This window comes from Aquila chrysaetos, chromosome 2, assembly GCF_900496995.4.
Source record: "Aquila chrysaetos chrysaetos chromosome 2, bAquChr1.4, whole genome shotgun sequence".
Classification (NCBI taxonomy): domain Eukaryota; kingdom Metazoa; phylum Chordata; class Aves; order Accipitriformes; family Accipitridae; genus Aquila; species Aquila chrysaetos.
Genome location: NC_044005.1, coordinates 6,112,855 through 6,140,853, shown reverse-complemented (window position 1 = coordinate 6,140,853; position 27,999 = coordinate 6,112,855). Strand labels below are relative to the sequence as shown.

The following is a 27,999-nucleotide window of genomic DNA, read 5'->3' as shown; positions in this document are numbered from 1 at the left end:
TCCGGCGGCGGGAAGGCAGCGGAGCTGGAGCCACCCCCGTGACAGGGCTATAAACTGAAATGAAAGAGGAAAAAGAACGAAGGGTGTAGAAAGCAGCGCTTGTAAGAGACCCGACCTAATGCAGGCAATCGGGGACTTGACTATAAAAAGCAGTACTCCACGGAGAAGCTGCTGGGGTGGCACACAGTAGCTGCTCGCAGGGTGGGAAGCAGAAGGAATCAAGGGTTTGGGTTTTGGGGTTTTTTTTCCTTTTTAAATAGCTTTAAACCTTTCCCATTCCTAAAGGAGATAATTTTCAGAAAATGAATGAGCATCGAGAGAGATGGTTTTAAGCTGCGCATACACATAAGTGGCTTGTTGGAAAAAAAAAAACCCAAACCCACCCTTGGGCAATATAACAAAGTATTTCATACAAATTCTGCATCTTACCCCTCCTTATGTAACTGGCATAGCTGGCAGGATCATGGCAAATTAGGTCAAGCTGTACCCAGATGAGGGATTAGAGGAGGAGTAGTTTAGAAATAGCTGAAGACACTGACAGGGCTGAAATAGAAATTTTGTTGGGTTACACTGAAGAGCAGGGAAAGAGAGACAGCGCCAGTAACATCTGTGTCCCTCACCCACAAGGCTCAGAGTGGGAGTTAAGCAAACACGCTACTGATAAACAACCTGCAGGTTTTCACAGCTGTAATGGAGCTCTTGTGCCGATTTTCTTTGCTGGCAAGCTACGCAACATAGAGAAAGTAAGCGTAGCAATGCTTCCATGTTTTTTTCATAATGAGTGAGCTGTACTGGTGAGTTAAAGCCAAGTGTCATAAAACAAAGACAGACACTTTTTCACCTTTGAAAACTATTGGTATAGGATAAGCAACAGCCTCAGGGTACTAACTAATATAAATAGCAGGTAGTTGCAGACCTGAAGCAGAACCAACCAGCACAGCCCTGCTCTGAAACACAAAGTAGGATTTCTCCGAAAATGGGAAGGAGCAGGAATAGCAACATAAATAGGGCTGAGATAATTCAAAACAAAGAGGAAGCCAGAAAGCCCTATTCTTAGAAAGGGTGAAAACCAGTCTGCTTTCACAATTAAGATTGCCTTATCTTTTCAGCTTTCTTTAAATGACAATGCAGTGAGTATTTCTCATTGGGCTGTGACTAATCACAAAATCCACCACTCAACTGCACATATCCAGACCAATAACACTGTAACACAAAAAATTGAATTTACATATTCCTCCAAGCAATGGACAAGATGAATAAATGCTTGTGGAATTTGGGGAACTCTCAGATTTCCAAAACAAATAAACAAAAAAACCCAAATAAATACCAGATACTTAGTGGTAACTAGTAAAGGTGAATAATTTTAAACTCCCCTGAGACCTCTTAAAAAATCATCCTATTTGGTGGAAGATAATATGGTAGAGTGACAGATTTTCTCAAAATTTGAGGGCAATAGCTTGATAAATAGTGTAAGCAAATTATAAACTTTTTCCTAAGCCTTGGAATTATAGTGAGTCTGTCTCTGGCAACATCCCCATTGGTTCCACCGCTTTATTATGTTCCTTACATCTCCAGAGAGAGTCTTTATCCTGCACATTGTAGCAAATAATAAAATCCCAAGTACAGAGAAGTAAAAATAACCAAGATTTTACTGCACAATATCTGCAAAACGCAAGGGCACAGTGAAGTAAACAGCTTGACATACTTTTGTTAACACATTCACCTTTTGTTTCAGCTGGTAAATCTGTCTTCCAGCTCATCTGTCAGATTTGTTTCAAGCAATCAAACCAAACATGTTCTTTTCTTAAAGCAGCATTTCTTAAGACTTACTGCTGTAAAAGAATTCCAGTAAATGCTGCCCAGAAAACCCATTTGGCTGCCTCAGCTTCCAAGAATATTTTTAATGGGGAAAAGAAGAACATTTTATAAGAATATTCATTTTTGTAATGTGAAATTCCATCTGACTGACAAACCTATCCGGAGAGAGAATGCTCTCTCAAGAGTGGATAGTCTGAATGACACACAGGCGTTGACAATCCTAAGATTCAGATTCTCTTTCCAGCTCCTCATCAAAGCCATCCTGTGTAATTTTGGTAGCCATTACTATGTGGCTCCCTACACATAAAATAAGAATATGTATCCATTTTAAAAATTTCTGCCTGGATCATCTAATACTGCACCTTAAAAAAAAAAAAATTTGATTCAAGTGGAACTTGTGCAAATACCACAAACAGCGAAGAAGTGATTTAATCACTTGTTCTCTTCTACTGCTGTCCTTCAAATTAAAGGTCGTTGCTGCTCCCCGTGAAGGTCAGATACATTATGCTTCATGAAGATACACACTTTCACTTGCCCTTGTTACGCTTTTCTTTCACTACTGATTAAACAGATTTACAGAAATAACCTCTGTTGAAATAATGGCTTATTATTGTTCCGACATCTTTGCTTCTCCTGCCTCATCTGTTCAAACTGATTAAGCAAGAGAAGGTTTCTCAAACACAAGCAATCTGATCAAGGAGCCAGAAACAAGTGGAGATTTAACTGGGTGTTGCTAAACTTACACATTACAGAGAAAATAAAAGCTCATTAGTATACATGTAGCTGGTAGACTTTATGGAAAGAAAGTAAAAACTAAAACAAGTAGGGAAATGAACCTTTTCTTACCTTATGTCCTCGCATGCAAATGTTCCAAATTTTTTCCAACATTCAGATATATGCTAATAAAAAAATAATAAATCTGCCAGAAATCTGACAGTTCTGTCAGTTGCAGGAGGTGGGGGGAGAGTCCAAATTCTTACAGCCCTGTTCTTTTTAAGAGTTCTAACAGTGTTTGATCCCCTAATCTTAACTGTATCTTTTTTACTTCCTAACTAGGCTTGAAATAACACGTATCATTGAGAAAAACTGTCAAAGATTAGAAGGCAGGAGAACAGTGTGAAGCTTGCCAAGAGGGTGCTTTATTTTTGATTGCTCTTGCAAACATACCTAATCTCTTACTAAAAAAAAATCCCAATTCAGTTCAATCATAATTACTGTGTCCTCAACAGCATAAACTTTCATTTAAGGCAGTGGAAGACACTTTGGAATTTATTTTATGTCAACAAAGGAGAAATAAGGGCATTCTAGTAAAGTTAGAAATAAAAGACCTGTTAGGGTTTCTTGTTGAGTTCACCTTTAGTACAGGACAGTCCCATATTATATAGTTAATCTTCTTTTCCCTGTGGTATTTTTAAATGTCATAAGAAACTACTTTAAACATCTACCAAATAATCTGGCTAACTGATATGCTTCTTGCCAGAAAGATAAAACTAGGAAATCAGTAACATGCTAGAGGCTTTGCCAGTGGCCTGGCAGAAAGTCCACCTTTTCTTGCAGGTTTAGCGCTCGGCCAGAATAGTGATGTTAGTTGTTACTGGGGGCTGTGGGTGGGTGTGAGTCTGTCTGTCTCTCTGATGAGGACTCGCTCAAGGTAAGCAGGTGGAAAGAGGAAGTGAGGCAGTGAGTTCTCTGTGTCAAGGAGCAACCGCCTGTTAGAATGGGTTTCCACATTTCATGGAACCATACCTTCAGTCTCCCATGCAGTATTTTAAACATTCCTAAGAGATAAGAAGCAGTGAGTGTACACACCGTGAATGCCTATGCTAAAGTACAGACGGTTAGGAGCTCATCCATCATCTGTGCACGCCGAGTGTGTGTATATGCCTGTTTAAGGTCTCACACAGCTTATAGACAGAGGTTAGATATCTGCATAAGATACAATTAATCCTATTATTTCACTGAATTTAAAACTTACTTCTTCAAATACTAAACATGGAAGATAATCTGAGAAAATGTGACCCATGTTACTTCCTTTTAAATGAGTATTGCTTTTTATTCATAGCTATTGTAAGATTAACAGTAAAAGTTAGCTCTGAAAAAAGTCTATACAACAGTTTATGGAGATTAATTTTCCTATTTAGGTAAGTCCAGACATTTACAAGAACAATCACTTAAATAAAAATAGAATATAAAGCCTATGTTTAAAACATGGCCTTTATTAATGCTGTCTAATGAGCTCCATATTTTTCTTACATTGAAATAGTTCTGCTTTGCTTAAGAAAAGACAGAAAAAGTGCATTTACAAGAGTACTTTTTCTTTAATTTTCTGCGAAAATGGAAGGAATTGGAATCACAAGGTGACAAATGTTGTAAAATGAAATTTCAAGAAACATCAATTTTAGTAATGCTACGCCATCACTAGTGTTTCGTTCTGACTTTCTGCCGTGTGAACCAGAATATCCTGATATACAGTCTAGAGCATCTATGTTATTACTCTACAGCATATTAAACACAGAAAAAGGGGTTAAGAACCCCTTTCAATGTACAAACATGAATAAAAAAATTGATAAAAAAATCACTTTTATACATAATGTATATGCAAACTGTTTTAAATACATGGTTTTGGAAGAGTTATTTACAAACTGTATCTGTCTGTGGGACAATCCACAGACAAAGCATACACAGTTGCTTTACTTTATTGTTGCATCTCAACTTTGGGAGATATAAATTCATTCGGCAGTACAGCAAACATAAGAACTTGTGACAAAGTATCTTAAGGGCAACCCAATAAATTTTGTTCCTCAAAACAATGTAAGTACTAGGACTGCCAAAGTTTCCAAATAAAGTCATAGTTTAATCCAGATGCCCGCTTACAGACCTATGTTGTGGAGGATACGTAGACAGACCCATGTGAAATACAGGCACAGCTACTGGATAAAACCTCCTTAAGAGCCATAACTGATAACTATGTTTTATCGAAAGAGTGAACTAACCTAGAATTTTTTTTCCAATTTTATTAATATTTTAAAAAATACATAAAAATACAACATCCAATGTCTGAATAAATATATTTAACAAGTTGCAAGATACCTTATTTTACACAAAAATTTCAGCTTTAGAAATCTTGTTAAATAACTTCATTGTTGTTATATATTTCATTTTTCGTCTTTTTGTAACAAAATAAAAACTCTGAAATTACATAGAAAAAAGACAAAATATTTTTGTCAAGGGATAAGATAGTCCACTGAAAACCTATTCACAATTCCACTGTAAACATTAATAAACATTAAAATATTTGCATAATCGTGTGCTCAAAAATCCTATAAAAAGTGGAAGACTTATTACAACTGTAGTTTTCAGTCAACTACACTTCCTTTCACAATTTATTTTGTCCCATTTACACCTTTAAAACTGGGCACATTGCTGAACACATACTTTGGCAGTTCTGTATAGCAAGTGCTTCCACAAAGAGGAACTACTCACCAAGAGTTAACGTACAGCTCAGTGAAAGTGCAGCAGTTACTCAATTCTTTTTGATAAAACTCTGATGTCTGCTTGGTGCACTTGCTTTTCTAAGATCTCCCTAGAACAGCTGAATGCTTCATTGGACATAACTTTTCAAATTTGATAAGTGCCCTTTCTCTGCATTAATAAAAAAATAAAAAAAAACAAAGAAACAAAACCAAAACCAAACACAATGACAAGCATGTCACATTGTGCCTACAAACCTTCAGTTACCAATGAGCTTAATTTCTCTGAACAGTAAATTAAACAAAAGAAAGAAGATAGGAGGGGAGAACAGGTACAGTCCAGCAGTGGAAGTGTGTACAGAATATACTTGGCAATGTCAAACCAGTTGAGTGCTTTCTGTGGTTGAATTTCAGGATTTATGTCCATGGCAGCAAGTTGCTGGCAAGGCAGAGAAATGTGTATCACCTGCATTCTACAGCAAGCACGTTTTGTGGAGGGGAAGATGATGATGGACTCATTCCAGTGTCTGATGAAGCAGATGACATGGATGCTCCTGTATGTGACACTGAATATACAGAACAACAGATCAGCATCAGATATCAAAGCACATGTCAGAATGAAGGTTTTCTTGTTTATTAGGTTGTTTAAAAGACCTCAAAGAAGAGGCACAGTCACAGAAAATGAAAAGGATTTTTTTGTCAATTGCTTTCACTGTTATATTCATGTAAACTGGATGAGTAACCTTACCCTTTCTGCATCACAGACCAATTGAAAAGCTAAATCAGATGAGTCATTACACTGACTGAAAACTCAGACTGAGCTTGCACTAGGAAGTCCAAGCTTCTAACACACAGTTTTTAAAACAGTCAATATTTTGTTAGGGTCAAGTTCTAAAAAGCCACAAATATTCTTTCTAAATATGTATACATATGAACAGGATAAACAGATAACACTTTTTTTTCAAAAATACTGTCAATTGAGTTGATTTGAGTTATGTATTTTCAAGAAAATGAACTTATGGGAAACATAATGCAAATCTGAAAGTTACCTTCTCTGTCTTTCTTTTTTAATCGTTTTCTTCTCCTGTCGATGGTTGCTACTTCTGACTTCAAGGACATGTAGTATTTTCGTATTTCCTGTAGTTTTTCTTGTAAGAAGGAGATCCTTTCAGTGCTGCTCATATTGTCTAGTTCATCTTAAAAGTGGGAAGAAAAGAAAAAATGGCTTCATCAAGGTGATTTTAAACAAATAAATGCAATTCTTAAGAGCATACAAGATGAAGCATGAAAGATACCACACTTCCGTAACTACACCATAAAAGGCCTATACCTAATTTAGAATCCCAAAATTCGCAGAACAAATTTTCTTGTAAATTCCCTCTGATCAAGTCACTTAAATAATTCTTACTGAGCTGAAAACTCCATTTGTATACTCTAGGCGAAGCGTTCTGGTGGTGGTGTTTCTCTCGGTGTTTATCCTTCTCTCCATCTTTGATGTGAGGTGAAATCACTCTTGCAGGTGATCGAGAAATCTTCTGTGGTTTGGATGCATTTATGTGTTTTACAGGAGTACATTTACTTGAACTGTCCAGGACGGGAAGGTCTTCACTGTCACTACTTTGTCCTGCAGTAGGAGAAATGTATTTGGACTTCAAAAAAACAACCTTGACATTTTAAAAACTGTAGTTATTGTCAGAAAAAAAATGATTAAGGAAAAACTGCCCCTCCTTGCTCAGAAGATCCCAGAATGCACACAAGGAAAAAACATATCAGATTCCATGTATAACCTTATCAGACAGAACATGCACTGAACTCTCAAGCGTACTGATCTTTAATGCAGGAGAAGTCACAGGCTGACTAGGCCTTTAGTTAAAAAGCAATAGTCAAATTTTTTTAAAGCAGCAATAAAGCAGCTTATTAAAATAAGAAAAGATAGCTTATCAGTGCTCTAATAAAGTCACATATTTTGGGGTTCTAATATAAAGCAGACAGTAGAATTCCTTTCTTAAAGATTAAAACTGTATTAATATAGGTAGGTAGCACATGACTGTGTATGTTTACCAAATTGCTTTACACATCTAAAGGAACAGTTCTGAAACATGGCTAAAAGCATAAAAGCTTTAACATGCAACAGAAAATTTTAAGCCGATATATGCAAATATTTTAGATTCCCACAGTAATTGCAAAGTTTTACACAGGCATGTTAAATATATCTGAATATTTTATGTCAGATAATTAACATTTTAGTTTGATATTTCAAAATTTTAACAATGCTGCCACAGGGCCTAAATATTGACTCATTCAATACAATGATCACAAAAAATGAGCTATAGAAACACAAAAATCCAGATTTCTATAGCAAGTTAAAAAGTAGTCACATACTTGAGATAAAAACAAACAAGATTCCTTTTGCTGAAAAGTTATTCTTTAGCATCAAACATTTTTTCCGTACTTCATAAATGACCTTTTTCCCATGAGTAAACACCTGTCATAAGACTTTAAAGGAGATGTTTGTTGAACAAGCTCCCCTCTCCCAAATTCATAACCGACCCAATATATAAAAAAAATCAGCATAATGGTAAATATTTAGTAACTGGTAATATACACAGTTATTAAAAGTTTTTCTTAATGAAGTAGTTAAAAATAGTCAGAAGATTTCCCAGTAACACTGCTACCACGCAGCTGGTAATTTCTCTCCAGTTAACAGCCAATAATCATGATGAATAATAATGAAAAACCCTGACAAGGAAGTCCCATCCAACAGAAATAACGAGCAACAGAGAGCCCTTATACATGTTCATAGGACAGCATAACCTTCCCCCTTCTCCCCCTCCAAGAATGTACCTGTTCCATTCTTTTCATTTTTGGCTGCAGCACTTGTTCGCTTTGGAGTACGCTTTTGTTTTTTTGCCAGTGTTCCACTATTGCTATCACTGGGTCTTTTTTGACCTAAATGAGAAGAAAAAAAAAATTAAAAAAAGACTCCTCAAATATTTCTGCTAACCACAAGCTTTTTTTATAAGCAACAAAGGAATTTAAAATCAGAAGACAAAACAAACCAGCAATTTTTAGCCAAGTAACAGCAGACTTAAGATGACTTCAGAAGTCATTACAGCAGAGAATGACTTTTCACAGGAAATACTCACCTTTCTCTCCAATCTCTCTTTCTTGCACGGCTATACTACAACTGCTTGATGTAGTACTGGCTTCAAATCCATTAGCAGACTCACTTTCACAGAGACCTTCTTGCGACTCTTCTGCCACACTGTCGACTTCAATAGTCATGTCACTTTCACTCTTGATACTGCGTGATTCATCCTGACTAAGAGTAAGAGGTGAGGCCACTGAAAAGCTCGACTGGACGGTAGGGGGTAAGGCAGATGGATTTGAATTTGAAGCATTAGGGTCTGGCTTTTCTGATATTGTATCTTCACTACTGCTCTTCTCCTTTTCATCCAAGTCATCCAAGTCTACTTCATGGCAGAGCAAAGTTTCAGGACCAATCTGAGGCATTGCATCATCCTCATCTTTTAAGGGAACATTCTCATTTTCTTCAGATGGACGTTCAAAGTTCTCATTCCTCAGCTCTTGACCGTGCTGAACTGACTCTGCCACCAGGGATGGCATTTCCTCATTTTCAGTTCTGAGAGACTCTTCAGCGTTCAGCCCTCTACATTCCTCTGCTCCAGTACATTCATTGGTCCTCTCTTCAGATACAATATTTGGCACTTCCATCTCACTCTCTCGTCGATTTCTCTTCTCAGGTGATGCTTGTTCCAAAGTTTTCCTTTTCAAAAGCTTCTTATCTTTTGTAGGAGGTTCTGTTTCACTTTCAGTAGTGCTGGAAATTTCTTTACAGTCCAAGGAAGACATGTCTAATCTTTCAGGTTCTGTAAGAGATTCATTTGCCACCTCTTCTTGGCTTCCTGGTGAAATCTTTGCATTCTCTGAAGAGGGATCTTTTGACTTGCTCCTTCTCCCTTTTCCTTTAGGTGATTTTTCAGCCTCTCTTTTGATTTCTTCTATTTGTTCTGTTTTGTTTCCGAAGATCTGAACAATTTGCTCACTTTCTTCAACTTCCAGTTTCAGTGTTTCTAGTGGCTGTACTTGAGTCCTGTCATTTTCTTTCAAGGCATGAGGAATCTTTGGGTTTTCTTCATCTAGCTTCTCATCATGTAGTTTTTCGCTTTTTTCCAGTTCTGAAGTCTCTGGAGAAAATTCTTCATTCAAATTCTTTTCAGATGACTCATCTGCTTCACTGTCAGATGAGCCAGAGTCTGCAAAAAATTTTAAAAGAGAAGGAAACAGCACCCTAAATCATCAATTACAACACAATTTCTTTTTTTGACCACACAAAACCTTTTTTTCCAGTAATCTATGGTATTCACATCAGTTTACAACAAACAATTTAAAACTTAAAGAATCCTGTGTTATTCAACACACTTATTACAGTTCTTATTTTTACTCAAAATTTCTATGAAACTACAACAGTAGTTGTACTATTAGAGTTCAAGGAGCATCTGGATGATGCTCTTAGTCATATGATTTAGTTTTAGGTAGTCCTGCGAGAAGCAGGGAGTTGGACTTCATGATCCTTATGGGTCCCTTTCAACCTGAGATATTCTAGGATTCTACTATTACTATTTCCTAAATAAGCCAATATAAACAAATTACAGTTTATAGTAGCAAAAACAGTTTTACAGATTGCCATGATCTGGTATCTACCTGTGGATAATTGCCTCCCTCACCTGACATTACGAAAAACAAAAAACAAGACTCCTCCCCTCCATGCACCCCCAGACAGAAAAAAAAAAAAAACCAAACAAAAAAAACAAAACCAAAAAACAAACAAACAAAACCAAACCCCCAAACCCTTCCACACCACAATATGGACATTTCATTGCTAAACTATTGTACGAATCACGCACCATAAACAGAGCAAGCATTATTACATTACCAGAAGATTATTCAGGCACCTGTACTAAAAGGAGACAGTGATTTCACTTCAGTTCTTGTTCACAGAGGCTTAGAAACACCAAAAATATTGCCATCATTTGTATATAATTAACAACTCTGCTGGATGATGTAGTACTGAGCTTGAGGACTTAATTACCACAATAAAGACTATGATTATACCACTAGATTTGGTCTGTTCAAGATTAGGACTGAAAGGCCCTGGCTAAAGAATATGGAATGACTTGCACAGTCACTTCCAGGCCACAGCTCTTCTGTGAGCAAACTGTGCTCCTCAGCAGTGTCAGCTCAACTACTTCCTCAATAAAATTCACAGGGAGAAAGGAAAAACAAACAAACAAAAAAGTAAAAAATAAAAATCAAACCTCTTTTCAAAAAGGTACTGAAAAAATCTCAAAAGCATACACAGGACTGAGATCACTCACCGTTTGATCCTCTATCAGAATCAAACATTCCTGAGCTACGTCTCGTCTGCCTGCGAGGTGTTGCTAAAATCAAAATCAAAAGTATTAATTTTTATAGAGTAAAATCTGCACCAAAATTTTGTTTTGTTATATTGCTTGTTCACTGATGGGTTAAGTAGGACTTTAAAGCTGCTGACAGCACTGTGTTTGCTGAAGTTGTCATACTAATGCACCGCGTTACATCACTGTTTACATGCAGTTCCATGCCAGAACACGAGTGCACTAGATGTACCTTCTGTTCCATTTGGTAATGGTGAGGAATCTGACAAGTTGTTCCGTGCACTTCTGGCTCCTGATTTACCTTCACTATTAGGCGTTTTGGATAAACTGCAAGATGTGTTTGATGGAAGAGTAGATTTCAGAGGGGGTCGCCCACGCTTTGATTTTTGTTTCTCCTCATCCTTCTTCTCGTCCTTTTCACTGTCTTCTTTATTCTGAGGGGAAAACAATGAATTTTTATTAATATATTTCACTGCCGATTATCAAACCTTTTCTCATTTTGCTCTACACTTCTATATAAAAAAACTAGACTGTGGACTGAATAACTTTTTTTTTTTTAAATAATGAACAGTGATAGTCATTAAGTATTGTACTACAATAAACTTATTGAAATAACCATTACTTTTGTTTTTTTCTTCTGTTTTCTCTTTGGTCCTCCTTTGTCCACAGGCCAGATAATCCGATCAGCTTTCACCCATTCATCGTATCTAAAAGTGAATAACAACATACTGTTATCACTACATATAAAAAAGTTGTTTGCAATATGAGGATTAAAAGACTGAGTTACAGAAAATATTTATTAAGGAGAGGTAGGAAAGCAGAGCATGTATTTCCAAACACATGCAGTATCTGGCATTAGAAAGATGAATTACACTTCTAGCCCATTAAAAAAAAGGGGGGGTGGGGGAACAGAGGTGCAAACTTCCCTGTCTCTTGCTAGCAAAGCACTGGAACTCAGGGGACTGAGTCAGCTATAAAATTTGTCAATATTTCACATCATATACCAAAGGCAGTTTTCACCACACTGTGCCCCAACAGTAAAATACACTTTTTTTTTTTGTAAAGGTAAAGTTTTTAAATTATAGCAACAAACTGGATGAGATTCTGAAAAAGCACAAATACACTACTAGTGCTCCTCAAAATCTCCCGAGTCACTAATAAGGCAAAGGGACACATATAAGTATTTGGGGGATACGTTCCCCACACATAAACTTTACGTTGCCACATAAAGAAATTTGCTTATTTTACTTAGAAATGTATGGATTTGGAATATCTCAAGTTATATACCAGAAGTGTTCTGTTTTTAAAAATGATCAGTTTTGTGATATTTTTGTCTACATAATCACAATGCTCTTAACAACAAAAAAAGGCTTTTCTACAGCAGTATTGAATACAAAGCATGGCTGACAAGAGAAGCATTTGATAAATTTTTTTCTGTAGTTCGTTGTTGCTTAGTCTTCTCCTACCCTCTCTACATGTAACAACCGTTCTTTATAATCACAGTCAACATTCAATACAGGAATACAATTTGTTGCCAAAATTTCAGTGCTTGATACACTTAATTGTAGATGTCTTCACCATTATCAATGACTCCCTTAAATAAAAAGTCTGATAGTGCTAATACTAGCTGACAATAAATTACAGGGATGCTCCTCTGAGGAGTGAGGATTACTCACTTTAAGTCAGATGGAAACTTGGAAACATACAAGTAAGTATATTCTGAGATTTCAACGCAATAGTGTCATATCATGAACAAAATTACTAACATTGAGAAGTGTAATAAGAGTCAGATCCTGTTATCATGTCGATAATTCAATCTGGAGCCAAGTCACTTATCATCTTTCTCTTTTTTCTTAAAAACAAAAATTCTTTTGCAAATAATCCTTTTAACAAAGAAATGAAGGGCAATTTGTTATCCTCACCTTACATTCCAACCATAGTAATGAACTAAATATAAAACTTCTCCATCATCAATTTCTGTGCTTTTAATACTGGCTTCATAAATTTTTTGAGTCTTTCCACGTCCATATTTTACTTTCACTTTGGTTCCAGTCAGGCAGGGTTCTGCATCCTCCTCATCCTCTTCACCTTCTGATTCTCCTTTGTTCTCGGTTTCCTCCCTGCAGTAAAGGGTATTTAAAATGCCCACTAATTAGTGATAATTAAAGTTTTAACATTTAACTAGCACAGCCAAGCTACTACAAAAGAAAAAGGCTGCAAGGAAAAATTCTTTCATTTTCTGTATCCTGCACTGCCTCTGAAGCTAGCTTGGACACAGCTTTTTAAAATCAAGAACAGGACTTAGAGAGAATAGGGGTAAGTGCCAAAAATGTCCAGAAAAATTATATTGTAATTTAAATGCAATTTATTAGGTGTACAACTCAAAGCTTAAAGCTTATTTTTTAAAATGAATATTTTGATAATACAAAAAGAAGAATAAGTTAACTCAGTGTTTAGCTCCTAAATAAGACAGGAAGAACGATTCTCAGCTTTTAAAATAGACTTGAATTTGACACACTATTTAAAAAAAAAAATTCTTACTTTTACAGTTTGGATAATAGGCTACGGTTTACTAACAGCGCACACAAGTCTGAATCGCCATCATAGTATCCTCTCATGGATACAAACAGGATTCAATTGAAAAAAAAAGTTGATTACAACAATATTTAACCAAGATTAAAAGTGTCTATACAGCTCTTATTAGCTGTATCTACCTCTTATTATAGGTATATCTAATATTTAAACATTCTACTTAATCATATTTTCAAGAATTACAATCTAACCTACTTTACCTATACTTCTCTCCCTATTTTAGGGTGAATTTAACATAAGGTAAAAGTTAAAACTACAAAAAAATCACCAAGAAAGAAAATACTGAAAAAGACTACGGGTTTGCTTTTAATGAAATATATTTGCTAGCCTCCAGTGAAAGCTGAACTATCTTGTGGTGGCAAACAATTAAAAGAAAGAGGACAAGCACCATTCACGCTACTTAAAGAAAACTCTTTAAGGCCTTAGTCATCCGACATACCTCTGCAACCTGCTGCACACCCACACTGTACATTCATTTGAGGCATTTCTGCATGCTGTGGTGTACTGCAAGATTTTTTTTTTTTTGACTGCACAGTGACACTTTCTTTAAAATAACTGTGTGTTTTTCCCACTCCTTAAAGTTCTTTAGAAGAAAATATGCAATACTGCTATCAGGCTTTATTCAGTATCAACTTGTGTCCACACCACTTAGCCACACGGACGAGAAAAACAAGGTAAGAAAGGCAGCTTAAGCAGGTAAGACATTGCCCTTGACCACAGCCAAAGTTAGCTAAGAAGAGGTCTACTCTGGTAATAAATTAGTCACCTCGTCACAACTCGTTTGTAACCAGGACTATAAATCCAAATTAACTTGTCAAGCTTAGTCTCAGGATACTATTTTCCCTTTGCCCTTCCATGTCTCTCCATCCTCTCCTCTTCCACCTACCTTTAGGTTTCATTCAAACTCCCTCTCTCCTTCTCCTTTGCTTTATTAGCTGATCCCCTTCCTGCCTGCCTACAATACATCAAGTAACAATAAAAACAAGCAAGCTCTAGGTTCACCAGCCACCACCAAACATTTAAACAAAAGCACAGGAGAAGAGGGGCTCTCTTTTCCATTTATATTTCAACTGCCCAGAAAAATGTGCCCAAACAGTTGCTCACAATCCATACAGCACCTGGCATACTTATAGCCTGGTCTACTTGATGTCTGTACGTACTAGTGTGACAAAACACCAACACAACCTTGGCAAGACCTTCAAGAAAATGAAAGTGAAAAATACTGTCTGGCATCCACCAGAAAAAGATGCTTCCATAAAGTACGGCAGACTCTACAAGCTTGAAATAAAACCTTCCCTTTCCTGTCTGGCTGAGTGAACTAGGTCCCCGATTTCCATCTTTTACTTGGTAAGATCTCCAACTCTGTGTATATTCCTGCTTGGAGTACAGCTCAGTCATGACACAGACATACTCATAAGAAGGTGATGAAAGTTAATGTTTACCTCTCCCTCTGCCTCTCTTCCTCTTCGTCTGACTCTTTATCAGAATCCTCCTGTTTTTTAATTTTTTTCTCTTTTTGCTTTGGTATACTTTTTCTCCCTAGTGAAGCTTCATTTTCTTTCTTTTCTGCATTCTCAGGTGTTTCCTCTATATCTTTGTTTTCTTTGTTACTGTCTTTTAATTTGTCTTGTGTTTTATCCTCTTCACTATCTTTTTTAGCTGGGGTTGCATCACGGGCAAGTCTTCTTCGTCCCTAGAACAGAAATAAGATCAGTTTAATGACTCCTGTCAATTGTTCTCTGTATAGCCGCTCCAAATCTTAGCAAAAGTGAAACATACTATTCATGTACAGAAGAAAGGCTGAAGATAACACCAAAAAGCAAAATATTCTAAAATCTTAAGATAATAGCTTAAAGTCTTGTTATCGAGGAAAAAGGCAAAATAAAGCTGTTCTGCTTGGTTTGGAATAAGGAGGACGAGCTTCTGATTAACTTCTGGAGGATTTCAGGACATTTGTTTGGACCTGCAAGGTCTGTTGCCCTCATAGAAAGGGCTAAAAAGTCTTGATCAACTACAGCAACAGCATTTATTAAAGTGTTTGTATAGGACTACTGAGAGAATTCATCTTCCTTTCAGCATCTTCAATCCTGATAGCCACCTGTTGACTTCACAGAACAAAAATTTGTCAGCTTTAGAAAAACTGTAAGTATCGCATTTTTAAAAGGTACTACGAGTAGCCAGACAATTGCTGTCTGGGACTATCTGCACTGGTTCTTGGGGATCTAGTACAGGTTTATCATTTTACTATTAAAAGTCTCTTGATAGGGTCATTGCTTTGTAATCGGAACATTTAAAATACATTATGAATGCAAGGTTAATTATCTGGAGGCCATCCAAAGATTACAGTAATGAAAGCACTATAATAATTAAAATTCACAGTACTATAACAGTTAATACATTGGAAAAATAATCATTCATAAATAGGTAGCTGGTGACTGGATTAATAAAGTAATAAAATACATAACCAAATAATATCTAATTATTAACAAATTAACATAGACAGCCAATGATAAAAAATTCTTCCATTTCTTTATCCTCTCACCAGTTTTCTCCAAAAACACAAAATAAATGAACAAACTAACAACAAAGCTAATGTCATGCCAGGAAGTTCATTAAGGCTGCTACAGCTTGGAAAAAAATCACTTGCAGTTAGATAGAAATATAATAGGTAATACAAATCTAAACTTGTGTTTACAGTATGTCCTTTCACCTATTAATTTAAAAGGCCATATACTTGCTTGAAAAGCTGGTTTGCAAGAAGTACTTTAATAGAATTACATTTTAGTTGAACAGAATCCTTACAACTTGAACAACTTAAAAAGTAGCAATTCCTTGTCCTTCAGTAATCATGCTCTATTAAGGAACACAAAATGTCCTTTTAACAGGATTAACAGGAGTGCTAGAGAGTCATATTCAAATACCTGAAAAGTATTCTTGTACTCTCAATGAGGTTCAGCATCCACTAGCTGATGGGGCACTGGTCTTATCCACGCAACTACTAATACAACCCTCACCTCTATAGCATTCAAAGACAAAGGAAGACAAAACTTAAGTGTTCCTCCCTATACTTTTGTCTACATACTGTAAAACTGCAAAGTTCCTTTTATTAGAAGAAGAGGTATTGTGATAAAAAACAACTCAGAGAAATGGGTCTTCCTTTGATTCTTAAAGCTGTAGCAGTCCCTTGATATTCCTGCTTCTTGCCGGAAAGCTCCAGATTCCATGTGCCTGCGGAAATTCTTACCCACAACCACGACTGTCCTGCTGAGTTTCACTGTTCTGATGATATACAGCTCTCAGTAGCTCTCAAGCCATCCCTGAATCGAAACACGTCTGACATCCAACACAGCCTGAGCAAATCCCGTGGATGGTTTAGAATATGAAGAAATAATCAAAACTGATTCTATCCACAGGTAGAACATAATTAACAGTTAACACCAACTCTGCGTTCACAGAACCCTGTCCTACACTTGTACAAGTACGCCAATTCAAGTGTACAATCACTCCACAAGGGAAAACTCATTATGTAAACTGTGCACTACACAAAGGGGTTTTGTTAAGTACTAAATAGAAACCAGTTCAAACCACTTACCCTTGGGGATCTTAGTTCTACTTCTTCTTTTTCACTTTCACTGCTGGAATAATTTTCTTCTGCTTCTTTTTTAACTTCTGTTGGGGGCATTTTTTGTTCCTCTTTTACACTCTCCTCCATTGGTTCCATGTGTTTCTGTATGTCTTCTACCACTTTTGGTTCATTGTGATGGATGGTCCTAAACTGAATATTTGCAGAACGGCAGTACTCTTCAAAACCATAAAGATACCTATAGATACAAATAAAGTTTCATTTATATTTCATGTTTTATTTTCCGTTTATTGAAGTGCATAAAACCTATTTTCCTGCTCACACAAAAGCAAGAGGAGCAGTAATTTCAGGAAAAAAACAAAACAAAACAAATGCAAATAAACAAAAAATAAAAAGCCAGAGAATATTTTGAAATGAAACAATTATGCACAGAAGTCAAATGGTGAGAAAGAATACACACAGGTGCTTCCCACAAATTTAACTTCATCCCCGTCCAATTAAGAATTCATGACAGTAAAGCCTAAGGACATGTACACTGTTTTGCAAATGCACAATGACACCTAAAATCAGCCTAATATTAGAACGTGGGCATACAAACAAGTTACCACATGGTAACAAATTGCTATGCATCAGCTTGCTCTCTGGTAACTGCCTGTGTGCACACTCTAATCCAGTTATAGGTGACAGAAATATGAACTAGGTTATTCCTCAAAGAATAAATATGCAAGTTACAACATACTATCATGTGTCCATACAACATTATTATTCTCACTGTAACAGCAACCTAATAAGTATTTACCAATTACTCTTTTTATGATAAATACTCTTCTCTGTAAAATACAGACCTTAAATATGTGCCCAGTTCAAATCCCACTGAAGATAGTCTGAATATTTTCATCTTCATCAACATTAACATGAGTTGAGTCATTAGTCACCCCTATTCAATCAGCCAAATTTCCTTAGGTTCGAGTCAAGAGAACCTCATTCTTCCCTTTTACTCTAAAAGCCCAATTGTTTCTTGTCAAACTTCCAGGAGGATAAATAATAAAAATAATTTTTATTTAGAAAATGAGCTTGAATAGTGTCATTTCTAAAAGGTTTCCATTTCAAAAGTTAAAATACAACTGAAAACCAGGGGTCAGAATAACAAGACTTAGGCATTTTTTCATTACAAGCAGTGCTTTTACTACCTAATACTGTCACATCCACCATAGCAATGTACAGTTATGCCCTAAAGCCATTATTCTACAGATCCCACAAAGATGATATTTAAATATGCAATCTGAAACGTCTATATCTATCAACGTTCTTCAGGAAGTTAAAGAAACTGGTATAAAATTCTCCTTGCTGCATGCAGCATCTACAGACTGAGGATGGAGTTCATTCTTGTTAATCACCATAAATTGCAAAGCTTAATTTGCCAAAGCTTTTTTTATAAATTTCATTGTTATACTCTGAAATGGCATCATCACATGCTGAAAGTGAATGCTTCTTGATAAGAAAGCGAGCAGAATTCTAATGTATTAGAGCAACAGGAATTTATGCAGCCCTGAGCACTCTCCTTTCCTCCACCATTTCAATCCTCAGCACTAGAAAATGCTCAGAACTGTTCCTTAACTGAAGAATGTCAACTACTGTTTCACTAAACTATCAAAAAACGCTTGAATATTATACATGCTACTACAAAAAGGAAAAATGTTTTCATCATGATACAATATGAGAACTTACTTTCTATAAGCAGTTTTTACATTGTAGGAAGCAGCCGAGTTCAAAATAGGAATGCCAAGGTCCATATAAATTTGCTTCCATACAGCACCACTCTCAATCTTTGGGGAAAAAAAAAAAAGAAAAAAGAAAAAAGAAAAAAAAGGAAGTTTTCAGGTTTTGTTAACCAAGAACATTAAGGAAGTATATCTAACACAGCCACAAGCCACAGCCTTTAAGAATGGACACATTTAGTTAGGAAGCATGCAACACTTACATTGTCACACCCACCCTGCTGATACACCAGTCTAAAAAGTTTGAAGAGATTAAGGTCCTTATAGCCCAGAACAGGTGGTTTATTGATAGGAGTACCTAAACAAAACAAAACCAGAAATAAGAAGTTATCACAAAGAACAGCAAACTCCTTCTTCCATTCCTTTAACACACATTCAATTATTAATAACTTTCTACATTTTCAAAATAGTTCTAAAATATGTCACAAGTCAGTACAGTACTTTCCAATCACTTAAGGCTACACCCTCTTTTGAATGCATCACCCATTTCTGGGTGGTTTATTAGCATACTGGCACCAGCTGCTTGATAACTACGATTTCTCGACCTCCTTTTCAGATTTGTGCAATAACCCCCCTCCAATTGGCTGCATCCCACTGTTCCTCTCTTGAGCGGGGGCGACAGCCAGAATTGCAGCAAGCTCTACAGAACACCTGATGAATGCTGGAATATAGCAATGTGCAAAGAGATTAACTCAAACACTGTGGTCTGAAAGGAATGGGGAAGAAGCAGAAATCTTGGTTTAGAAAAAGATACACAGGCAAATTGTCAGAATGTGAAAAACCCTAAAGCCCTAACAGGACATGAATATTTGGGACAGTTCTGGGAAAAAGAAAAAACTCAAATCGGGTAAGTGGCAATGATATAAAGAACAGTAATTAACTGCAAAAGGAGAAACCAAAAGTGACTTGGGGCAACTGGCTGCATACGTAGACAGTATTCCTCCCAGCAAGGAAGAATATCAAACGTCTTCCCTGCTGCTTCTCATCTTCCTTCATCTTCTTGCAATTATATTTGGAATCATTAAAATAATTTTATAGGACTTTAGGAATACTGTCATGATTACACAAATCAAACCATTCATACTGAGAGACCAGAATGTAGAATAAATCTGGTGGGAACAGACATCTTGCTATAAGGACAGAGTAAAAAAAGCAGACAGGCGGGGGAAAGACCCAGTCCTGAAAAAGTCCTGTACATTGCTCAATCAACATACTACCTTAAAGAATCGTTTCTAGACAGTCTTCAAATTCAGTGCACAAATGCTTTCATCTTTTGCCTCTCTGCAAGTCCCTGACATGATCCCTACTTGATTTGTAGTCTAAAAGTACTTAAGAAAGGGAGTAAGGAAGGAGGAAAACAGAAAAGGGGGAAGAATCAGGCTTACTAGGAAAGAAAATTGTGCATTAGTCCAGCAGCATAGGGATTTTTTTTCCCTGACATAGCCTCTTATTCTCCCAAGGCAGGTTATTCTCCAGAAACACTGGTTATACACAGGAGGCCTCAAAATTATATTGAATGAACTCCAGTATACTTTGCTATAATACATGATCAATTTCTAAACCCGTGATAACTGGCAATATTGAACAGACAGACTTGGAACTGTTCTTTTACGATTCTGTGGTCTAGAACACACCTCATTAATAGGGATGCAGAGGCTCTCTTACAAAGGTAATTTGATTCCCCCCCCCAGTTTTAAAGCCCAAGGAAAAAAAAAAAAAAAAAGAAAGGGGGAAATATTCGGACACTTCGTGCACTTTACATTTTACTCTTAGCTCTGGTTATTTCAAATACAAGTACATCAATGTTTGGTCTACTATATGCTGCTAAGGATGTATCATTCAGGTAACTTTTGTCAAGCAAAAAGAAAGAAAGGAAAAAGGCAGTAGCTGCACTTGTAATCTACCTCCACCAATGTTATTGCAAGATTAACACTTACAATATTTGAACTGAAAAAGCAAGAAAAATGAATAAAACAAATATACTCTAAAAGATAAAACTCTTTCCAGCCTTAAATATACTTAAAAAAAAAAAAAAAAAAAGGAGGGGGGGGCAGGGGTATGCAGCCGAGGGACAGAAAACCTTCCATTTTAGTGTCGAGTCTCATCACAACTGCAAATGTGAATGGCTTATACAACAACAGTTCTCCCAAGTCAGCAGGTATATCCTGCTCTCTATCTATACATAGCACATGCACTTCCAATATATGTCTTATGCCAGGACTTTAACTATTCCAATTTACTACAGTCTCACCTAATTCTGTAAAGACAGACATTTAAAATACGCTATTTTCTTGTTCTAGCTACAGGACAAAGTAGAATCTTTTAAGTTGTCTCTTCAGGTGAGTATCACTGCTACATCTGCGCATGATTAAGACAGTTCTGCAAGGAGACTTGAAGATGGCACATCTCCCATTCTCTGCTGGTTCAATTTCACCATCCATGAATAGCCTCCTCAGGTTCCAGCCTGAGATTAACAGCAGCAGAGTTCCCAGCCATGGCTGTCACAACAAGAAATCAACCAAGAGCTTATTTAACAGGGATTGTTAACATAAAAAAGGTTTTGTGAAAGCAAAACAAAAACAAAACACCTCAGGGAGGATTTGAGTTTCCTTTGTGTGCTGTGCTTCAAAGTAGTGGAAGCAGACCTTCCACATGTGAAAATGGGTGTTTCTCCTTGCACCAGATTAGCTGTTATCTTTTTACACTGACATGAGAATATGCTCATAATAACATCCATTACAGTTAAAAGCAATTTTTAAAAGCCATTAAAAAAATTGGACATGAGATCAAATAAATAAAAAAAAATAGTAATAATTCAGTGTTACCTCTGTCTTCCATAAACTTGTAAAGCTGTTGGAGGAAGTTGTCCCTCTCTTCAGGATCAAGCTCTTCCTCAGGCTGTGAAAACAAATGCAGTCATAATGAAAACATAAAATACGCAAAGTAACAATTTATTTATACAAAAGCCTAACAGCAAGAACTAAATGCAAACCACTTCCCATTTGGCCCTGCACCCATATAATGGTGAAATATGCAGAAAACAAAATTTACTCAGGAAACTGACATGCACACCTCACGAGGAAAAAACAAAATGCAGGTCAGGGAAAGCCTCAATCCATGACAGAAAGAATTTAAGTATGACTCTTCAAAATGAAAATACTAATATACTTAACATATTGTTCTAATACAGAAAAGGTCTGTTATTTACAAGACTGAGGCAGTTCATGGGAACTCTAGGTTTCTTGGTTTAGTTTTTTTGCTTGTTTGGGGTTTTTTTGTTTAACTCATCTTCCTTACCCCAACTATAGCTAAGGTTGCAGAACAATTCTTTCCCCAACCGTTTCTGTATTTGACGGTCCAGACAGCATTCATATTGTGACTAAGCTCCAATGCTTTACTTCAGCTCATATTTGGAAACACTTTTAGAGTCACTTCTATAATTTATTATTATAAATTCTTTAGTTTTATCTTTACAACTTAAAGCCTTAAAGAGGCAAGCACTTATGAACTTTATGATAAGCAGTCCACAGTGTAAAATGAAGATTTTCTTTTATTCAGGTGAAAGCCATGAAACTAAAGTAAATTTACTGGGGGGTGGGGAGAGGAAATAATGTCTAATGTCTACATATCTACATATACTTCATGGAATTCTGAGATTCTAGTGGAGACAAAAAAAAAAAAAAAAAAAAAAAAGGGAGAAAAATCTTTTTCCTGCAATGCTTTACGCACACCACTTTCTTCCTGCCAGCCTGGCAATCACAGGGATTGCTGGTAAGGCAGTTTGCACAAGGAAGACTGCAGCTGTCTTGGAGGAAAGATGTACAGTACGTGTCAAAAAATCTTATCATTACGTTATTAAAAAAATAACAGAAAAGTCACAAGCAGTTCCAGAAGGAAACCAGAATAGCAATTTCAATTTCAGTTGTCTCTGCATTCTGTAAACTTTAAGCTTCAAGGCAGGAAGACACGCAGTGAAATGTAAATGTACATGCTACTGCCTTGTTAACCAGAAAGCAATCTACCCAGCATCAGAATGAATTTCAGCCCTGCCTGCTTCAGTGCATTCTGAGCTTCAAAGCCCAACAGGGATCACCTACAATCAGGCAGAGACAATATCTGTTTCTCATTTTCCTATTTTTTTCTTGGGCAGTAATTTGAGGAAATTAAATTAATAATTACAATGTTGTACAGCATCAGTTACCATTTGCTTATATTGCATATCATAGCAATTATATAAAGAGAAACAGTTATCTATAGAATTACTACGTTCTTCCAGGTTAACAACTGAATTATTGCTATAGAAACCACAGCTTTTTTTTCTCTCCATCTAGATCGCAAACCAACTTCAAGATCGAGAAATTTCTACCATCTACTGTAATGTTTACTGATTAAAGGCAATACGACTCAAACCATGCAAACTAAATATATCTATGTAACAGTAAACATTCAGAAATACTTCTGAATAGTTAAATTCAAACCATTTCTTTTATGTGGGCATAATGCCAAACCAGAACTGTAGGTCAGAACAGCAGAAGTGTAGGTTAGAAATAGCACTCTTGCAGACAGAATGTTAACCATTGCACTGATACCAAGTATTTTCAGCTGAAAAAAAGCAAAAAGAAAAGTTGAAAAGCTTTTATATACTTAGAGGACAGGGGCATAAAACCTGCCTGCAATATTTATCCACCTACGTGAGACATCCTGAATCCTGTACCTACTTCTGTCTGTTGATGGTGTATGAGCGAGGTTGCCACCCCTTGACAGAAAGAGTCTGAACTGTGCCTGGTACCAATGCCAGAGTAGATACCAAATCCTTCTGAGAGGCGACTTGAATAAGACCTGAGTATATCATGTATCAGCTATTTCAAAGTCTTTTTTTGCTACTGGCCAGAATAAGAAAGACCAACCCTTCATGGAAATGCTTACTGCAACATTAAGATAAGTGAATTTTTATAAGAGGTCATTTTTAAAATCAAGGTTATCTATTTGTAACTGGACATAATGAATTTCCAGGAGTGTCTACTGTTCTGCATTAGAGTTGAGTTTTATTTTAAAGACATCAGCCATCTAAGCTGCTCTATCAGCAACCTTAAATCTGCACCTGAAGTGAAGAAAACACCTGAGAAATGTTGATGCCACAACCTGCGATCACCATCAGTGAGTGACCAGAGAGCTAAAATTCCCAGCATCTCTTTCCAGCAGGCACCAGGATGACACTGCTACACTCCAAAACTCACTTTTGCTATCCAGACACTTGGTATCCATTTTAGACTGGGCATAAGTAAGGCCACAGTGACAACTGTTCAAAATCTGTTTTCTTAAGAGAGTTCTGTCTCTCCATTTCATTTTATTCCTATACAGATGTTGCAAGAAAGGGAAATTGTAGCTAAAGATAAGTCCAAGTGAGAGGCAAAACAATATGAAATTTTTTAGTGGCAGGAGTTAAAAATTGAGGCCTTTCTGTTGTTCATCCAATACCTGTAACTAAATGCAACATGAGAATTTTTTTTGTTTGTTTCAGGGCAAGAGGCTGAATTTCATTTAAAAAAAAAAAATAAAATCTCCAAGATGCCCTTTTTTGCTTATAATTAAAAAGTTGAAATTTTATGGGTTTGAGATTTGCTTCCTCCTTTCTGACTAGCAGGTCACATCAGTTAAAGAATATCGTAAACAGCAAAACAATAAAATGAACAACAAACATAGGATCTCTGTGTAAGGGACATACTCCTTTCCCAACTCAATTTCTTATTGCCTTTCAAGTAATACTAACAGTGTTCAAGTATTTTGTAAAATTATTTTGATAATAACAACCAGTAAATAAGCACAACATAAAACCCACAGAAACTTGTAAAAAATTTTTAAGTGGCTTTGCTTCATTTGGTTTCAAGCCACTTTATTCACAGTGAGTTTTGCCTCTGTCTTCAGCATGATTTTAAAGAAGAATATAACTCTGTTTTCCTGACTCATACTTTACTCTACAGAAAGATGTTAAAGCTTCTGCGGATGCTAATCTGTAGAGCTGAGTGGGAGCACAAACAATGAAATAGCTTCTTTTACAAAACAAAGAATGAATCTCTACTTACAAGCATGTACACCATATACTCAATCAATACAGGGCTAAGGTACCAGGGACAGATCTTTCTTTTATGTTATTAACAGACTGGCAATACCATAAACCCTACCGTGAAATAAATGCATGCTAAGAGGAAGAACAATGTGTACAGGATTTGGAGTTCAGAAGGGTATATGATCAAGACAAGCTGCCAGAATTAGCATTAATGTAATTTTGTTGCTTCAGAGTACTTAAATGCATTTTCATCACTTGCACATTTGCTTTCTGATGCCAAGTTTGAACGCTAATTAAGGAAATGAAAAGAATTAAACTGATTGCAACAAGTTAACAGCTTTACACCATGTGGAGATGAGTGGTCTTAAAATGTTAATTTCTACCAACAAGAACCAGGAATTGAACCATCCTCAACAATGACTCATTCTAGAGCTGCACCTCAGTTTGCAACTTCTTTGCTCCTCTTAGAGGAATATTCTAAGAATGCCTGTTAGCATAAAACTGTGAGCAAGAAAGTCTTAGTAAAGAACATTTGAGCATGGTATGATGCAGGCCATGCTTCACAGTAGCCAAAACTCCTACAAACGCATGCATGCATGAGAAGGATGATTAGCTAATCAATGATTAGCTATTTTTTTTAAAGGCTATTCTATGTATTAGACATCACAGCCCTTAGGTTTTTTTGTAGATGTAAATAAACCACTTGTTTCTGGATACCATGCTTCACTAACTTTGAAATTACTGTACTCCTGTATTTAACTTTTAGAGTCAGCTTTTTCAACGTTATCTTAAAATACACATAGGTTGCAACAGAAATGGACGATTTGGGCATCATTTTATGTGGTCTCCCACAGTCACTTAGAGAAAAGACTACTACATGGGAAACAAGAACTACTTTGAAGCAAAATGTAAATATTTTAATAGATGACTCCTGATCATTTGTATGAATCTCCAGCCTCCTAAAACACATCATAGATTTCATATAATCATCCTTTCTTTATGAACTTAGTGGTAATAAAATATATGGTAATGACTTATCATGAGAACTGAAATCCTTGCTTATTTGCAGAATAGGTACATTGGAAAATGCTTCTGGCATTTTCCCTGCTCAACAATGTAAAGCAACTGTGACCAATGTTTCTTGATGCTGTTGTGATGCAAGAACCCTAAAAACTTGAAATAAATACACACTATTAACATACTACACATACATCCTTCAGGTGACTGTCAAAATGAAGACTAAGAGAAAACTCCTCTAAACATACACCTAGAGGTGCTACAACTCTTTCTTCAATGAGGGTCATGAAGACCAGCTAGCTAGAATTTTTTTCTGAACATTTTTTGCATGTTCAATTGGGGGTGGGGTGGGGGAAGTGAAAGAACAAGGAACTGCTACTAAAGTGACATAGGTAAGTTGGAAGAGTCTGTCAAAGATGGTGTTATACCCAATTCTACAGGTAAGATATTTCCCACTCTTGATATTATAAAAAGATACAGCTTTGAAACTTGCAAAATTCAAACTCTAAAGAACAAATTCCTTACTTTCACTCTGATCTTATGTGAATGTATCTATTAAGAACACATACTGCAAATATATTTCAAATAACTGCATGTTCAAATCTTGATTCTTTTGGAATCAGAATGGCTACAGGGAGACTGAGAGGCAAAACTAAATGTTGCCTACACATTCCCTTGTAAAACAGAATATTTGACTATTTAATCCTGAGAAACAAATAGGTGTGATTTCTTCCCTGACATAACAACTTAAATACAAGCAAATAGTAGCATATATAATCTGATTTTTAGTAAAAATCAGGTAATGTCCCAAAAGCTTCTATTTCTATGTGGAGATACTGGAGTTTAGGTTTTCTCTTTCCTTTTAGCTGCAGTGCATTCTTTGACTGCCAAATGTACCCTCAAAACCCAGTTAATTCTCTTCTACTGACATGTTGAAAACTGGATAAGAACCAAAAGCAATATCCAGATTTTTATCTAGATTCAAACCAATTGAGTGATTCTTTAAATTTTCATTTGATAAATGATTTTTTTCTATAGTACCTCCAGATTTTTTCACTTTTTATGACACAAGCAATATCTGTTCTGTTATTCAAACCTCACATTGTGAATGAAAAGTAATCCTGAGTTGCACTATATATCTTGCATTTATTGCCAAAAATCCAACAATTTGAACATGCTGAGCAATCTAACACAATCTCTGTTAAAGTCAGTGACAAGCAATTTCCATATTGTCCCCCTTCGTAGTCAACTCTGGACCACACAAGTCAGTTACCACCAATGAGGAGGATTAGCATCTTACCACCACCATATTGGTTCCCACTCAGCTTACAAAAGCCATCAAAGAACAACCATGTAAAGCCTGGAAACCTTATTGTACCAATTCTACCCTAACTCTTTAAGATGTCATGAAAGGCAGCACAATTCAAAAGACAGTCTCTGTCAAAACAAAGTTACAGATTTTAACCCAGCTACTGGAAAAATGGTAGGATCTATTATCACCAGCCACAGTAGATCTCTCTGCTCCATTATCATTACAAAAGATCCTACTTCAGATAAACAGGATCCTTTCCATTCCCAGAATTAGACTCTTCTGACTGACTTTAACCTCTCATCATATATTAAGTAGGTCTACGTCCATTTGATTGATTTAATGAAGGCCTATCATGCCTGGCCTTGACAGCAAAGCTGCTGTGCATTTCAGGAGATGGGGGGGTGGGGGTAAAAATAATTTTAAAAATCTCCCTCCCATCTCTAGTAATATAACAATATGCAGTTCTAAAACAAAAGGTCTACTGAGAACATTCTGGGAGAGGATGGACAGAAGCTATTTTTGACCTTGATTAAAAAAGGAGAAACTCTACAAAATGTAAATGCAAAATTTGAGTAATTCAACATCTGTAGTCAAATAAAGGCAAAAAAAATATCATTCACTTGTCGATTCTCTCTGTAACCAGTATTACCGCCTTTCTAAGAAAAAAGAAATTACGATAAATTCCCTAAATGCTAATTGCAATATACAGCATGGCCCACAATTAAAATAAGAATATGTATTGTATTGTAACAATTGAATCAGGAATTTGATTTAATGGGCCGGCATGACAATTCTGCTCTGACATAAACTAAAAAGATTAATATCTATCCTCTGCTACATAGCTTCAGCATGAAGATGCTCACCTTATTTTTACATGCCTGCTTGTCACCTGGAAATAATGGATTCTACAGCTTCTCCTACCAG

General features: G+C 36.3%; 1 protein-coding gene across 10 annotated transcripts in view; it reads right to left on the bottom strand.

Moving 5' to 3' along the window:
• Positions 1-4,014: 4,014 nt before the first annotated feature.
• ARID4A (AT-rich interaction domain 4A) overlaps positions 4,015-27,999 on the bottom strand; it is a 51,047-nt gene continuing 27,062 nt past the window's right edge. For 3 of the 10 annotated variants that reach the window (XM_030001881.2, XM_030001871.2, XM_041128345.1), the window contains 14 exons: positions 21,505-21,577; positions 18,883-18,977; positions 18,630-18,727; positions 16,911-17,139; positions 14,761-15,011; positions 12,649-12,846; positions 11,334-11,433; positions 10,959-11,160; positions 10,688-10,750; positions 8,435-9,565; positions 8,133-8,237; positions 6,697-6,912; positions 6,338-6,484; positions 4,015-5,854 (listed from right to left, as the gene is read on the bottom strand). In XM_030001881.2, the coding sequence (XP_029857741.1) occupies positions 5,751-5,854; positions 6,338-6,484; positions 6,697-6,912; positions 8,133-8,237; positions 8,435-9,565; positions 10,688-10,750; positions 10,959-11,160; positions 11,334-11,433; positions 12,649-12,846; positions 14,761-15,011; positions 16,911-17,139; positions 18,630-18,727; positions 18,883-18,977; positions 21,505-21,577 (3,012 nt within the window). In that variant the 3' untranslated portion in view covers positions 4,015-5,750. The remainder of the gene's footprint in view (positions 5,855-6,337; positions 6,485-6,696; positions 6,913-8,132; positions 8,238-8,434; positions 9,566-10,687; positions 10,751-10,958; positions 11,161-11,333; positions 11,434-12,648; positions 12,847-14,760; positions 15,012-16,910; positions 17,140-18,629; positions 18,728-18,882; positions 18,978-21,504; positions 21,578-27,999) is intronic. The other 7 variants (XM_030001905.2, XM_030001887.2, XM_030001922.2 and 4 more) reach the window with 7 other exon arrangements.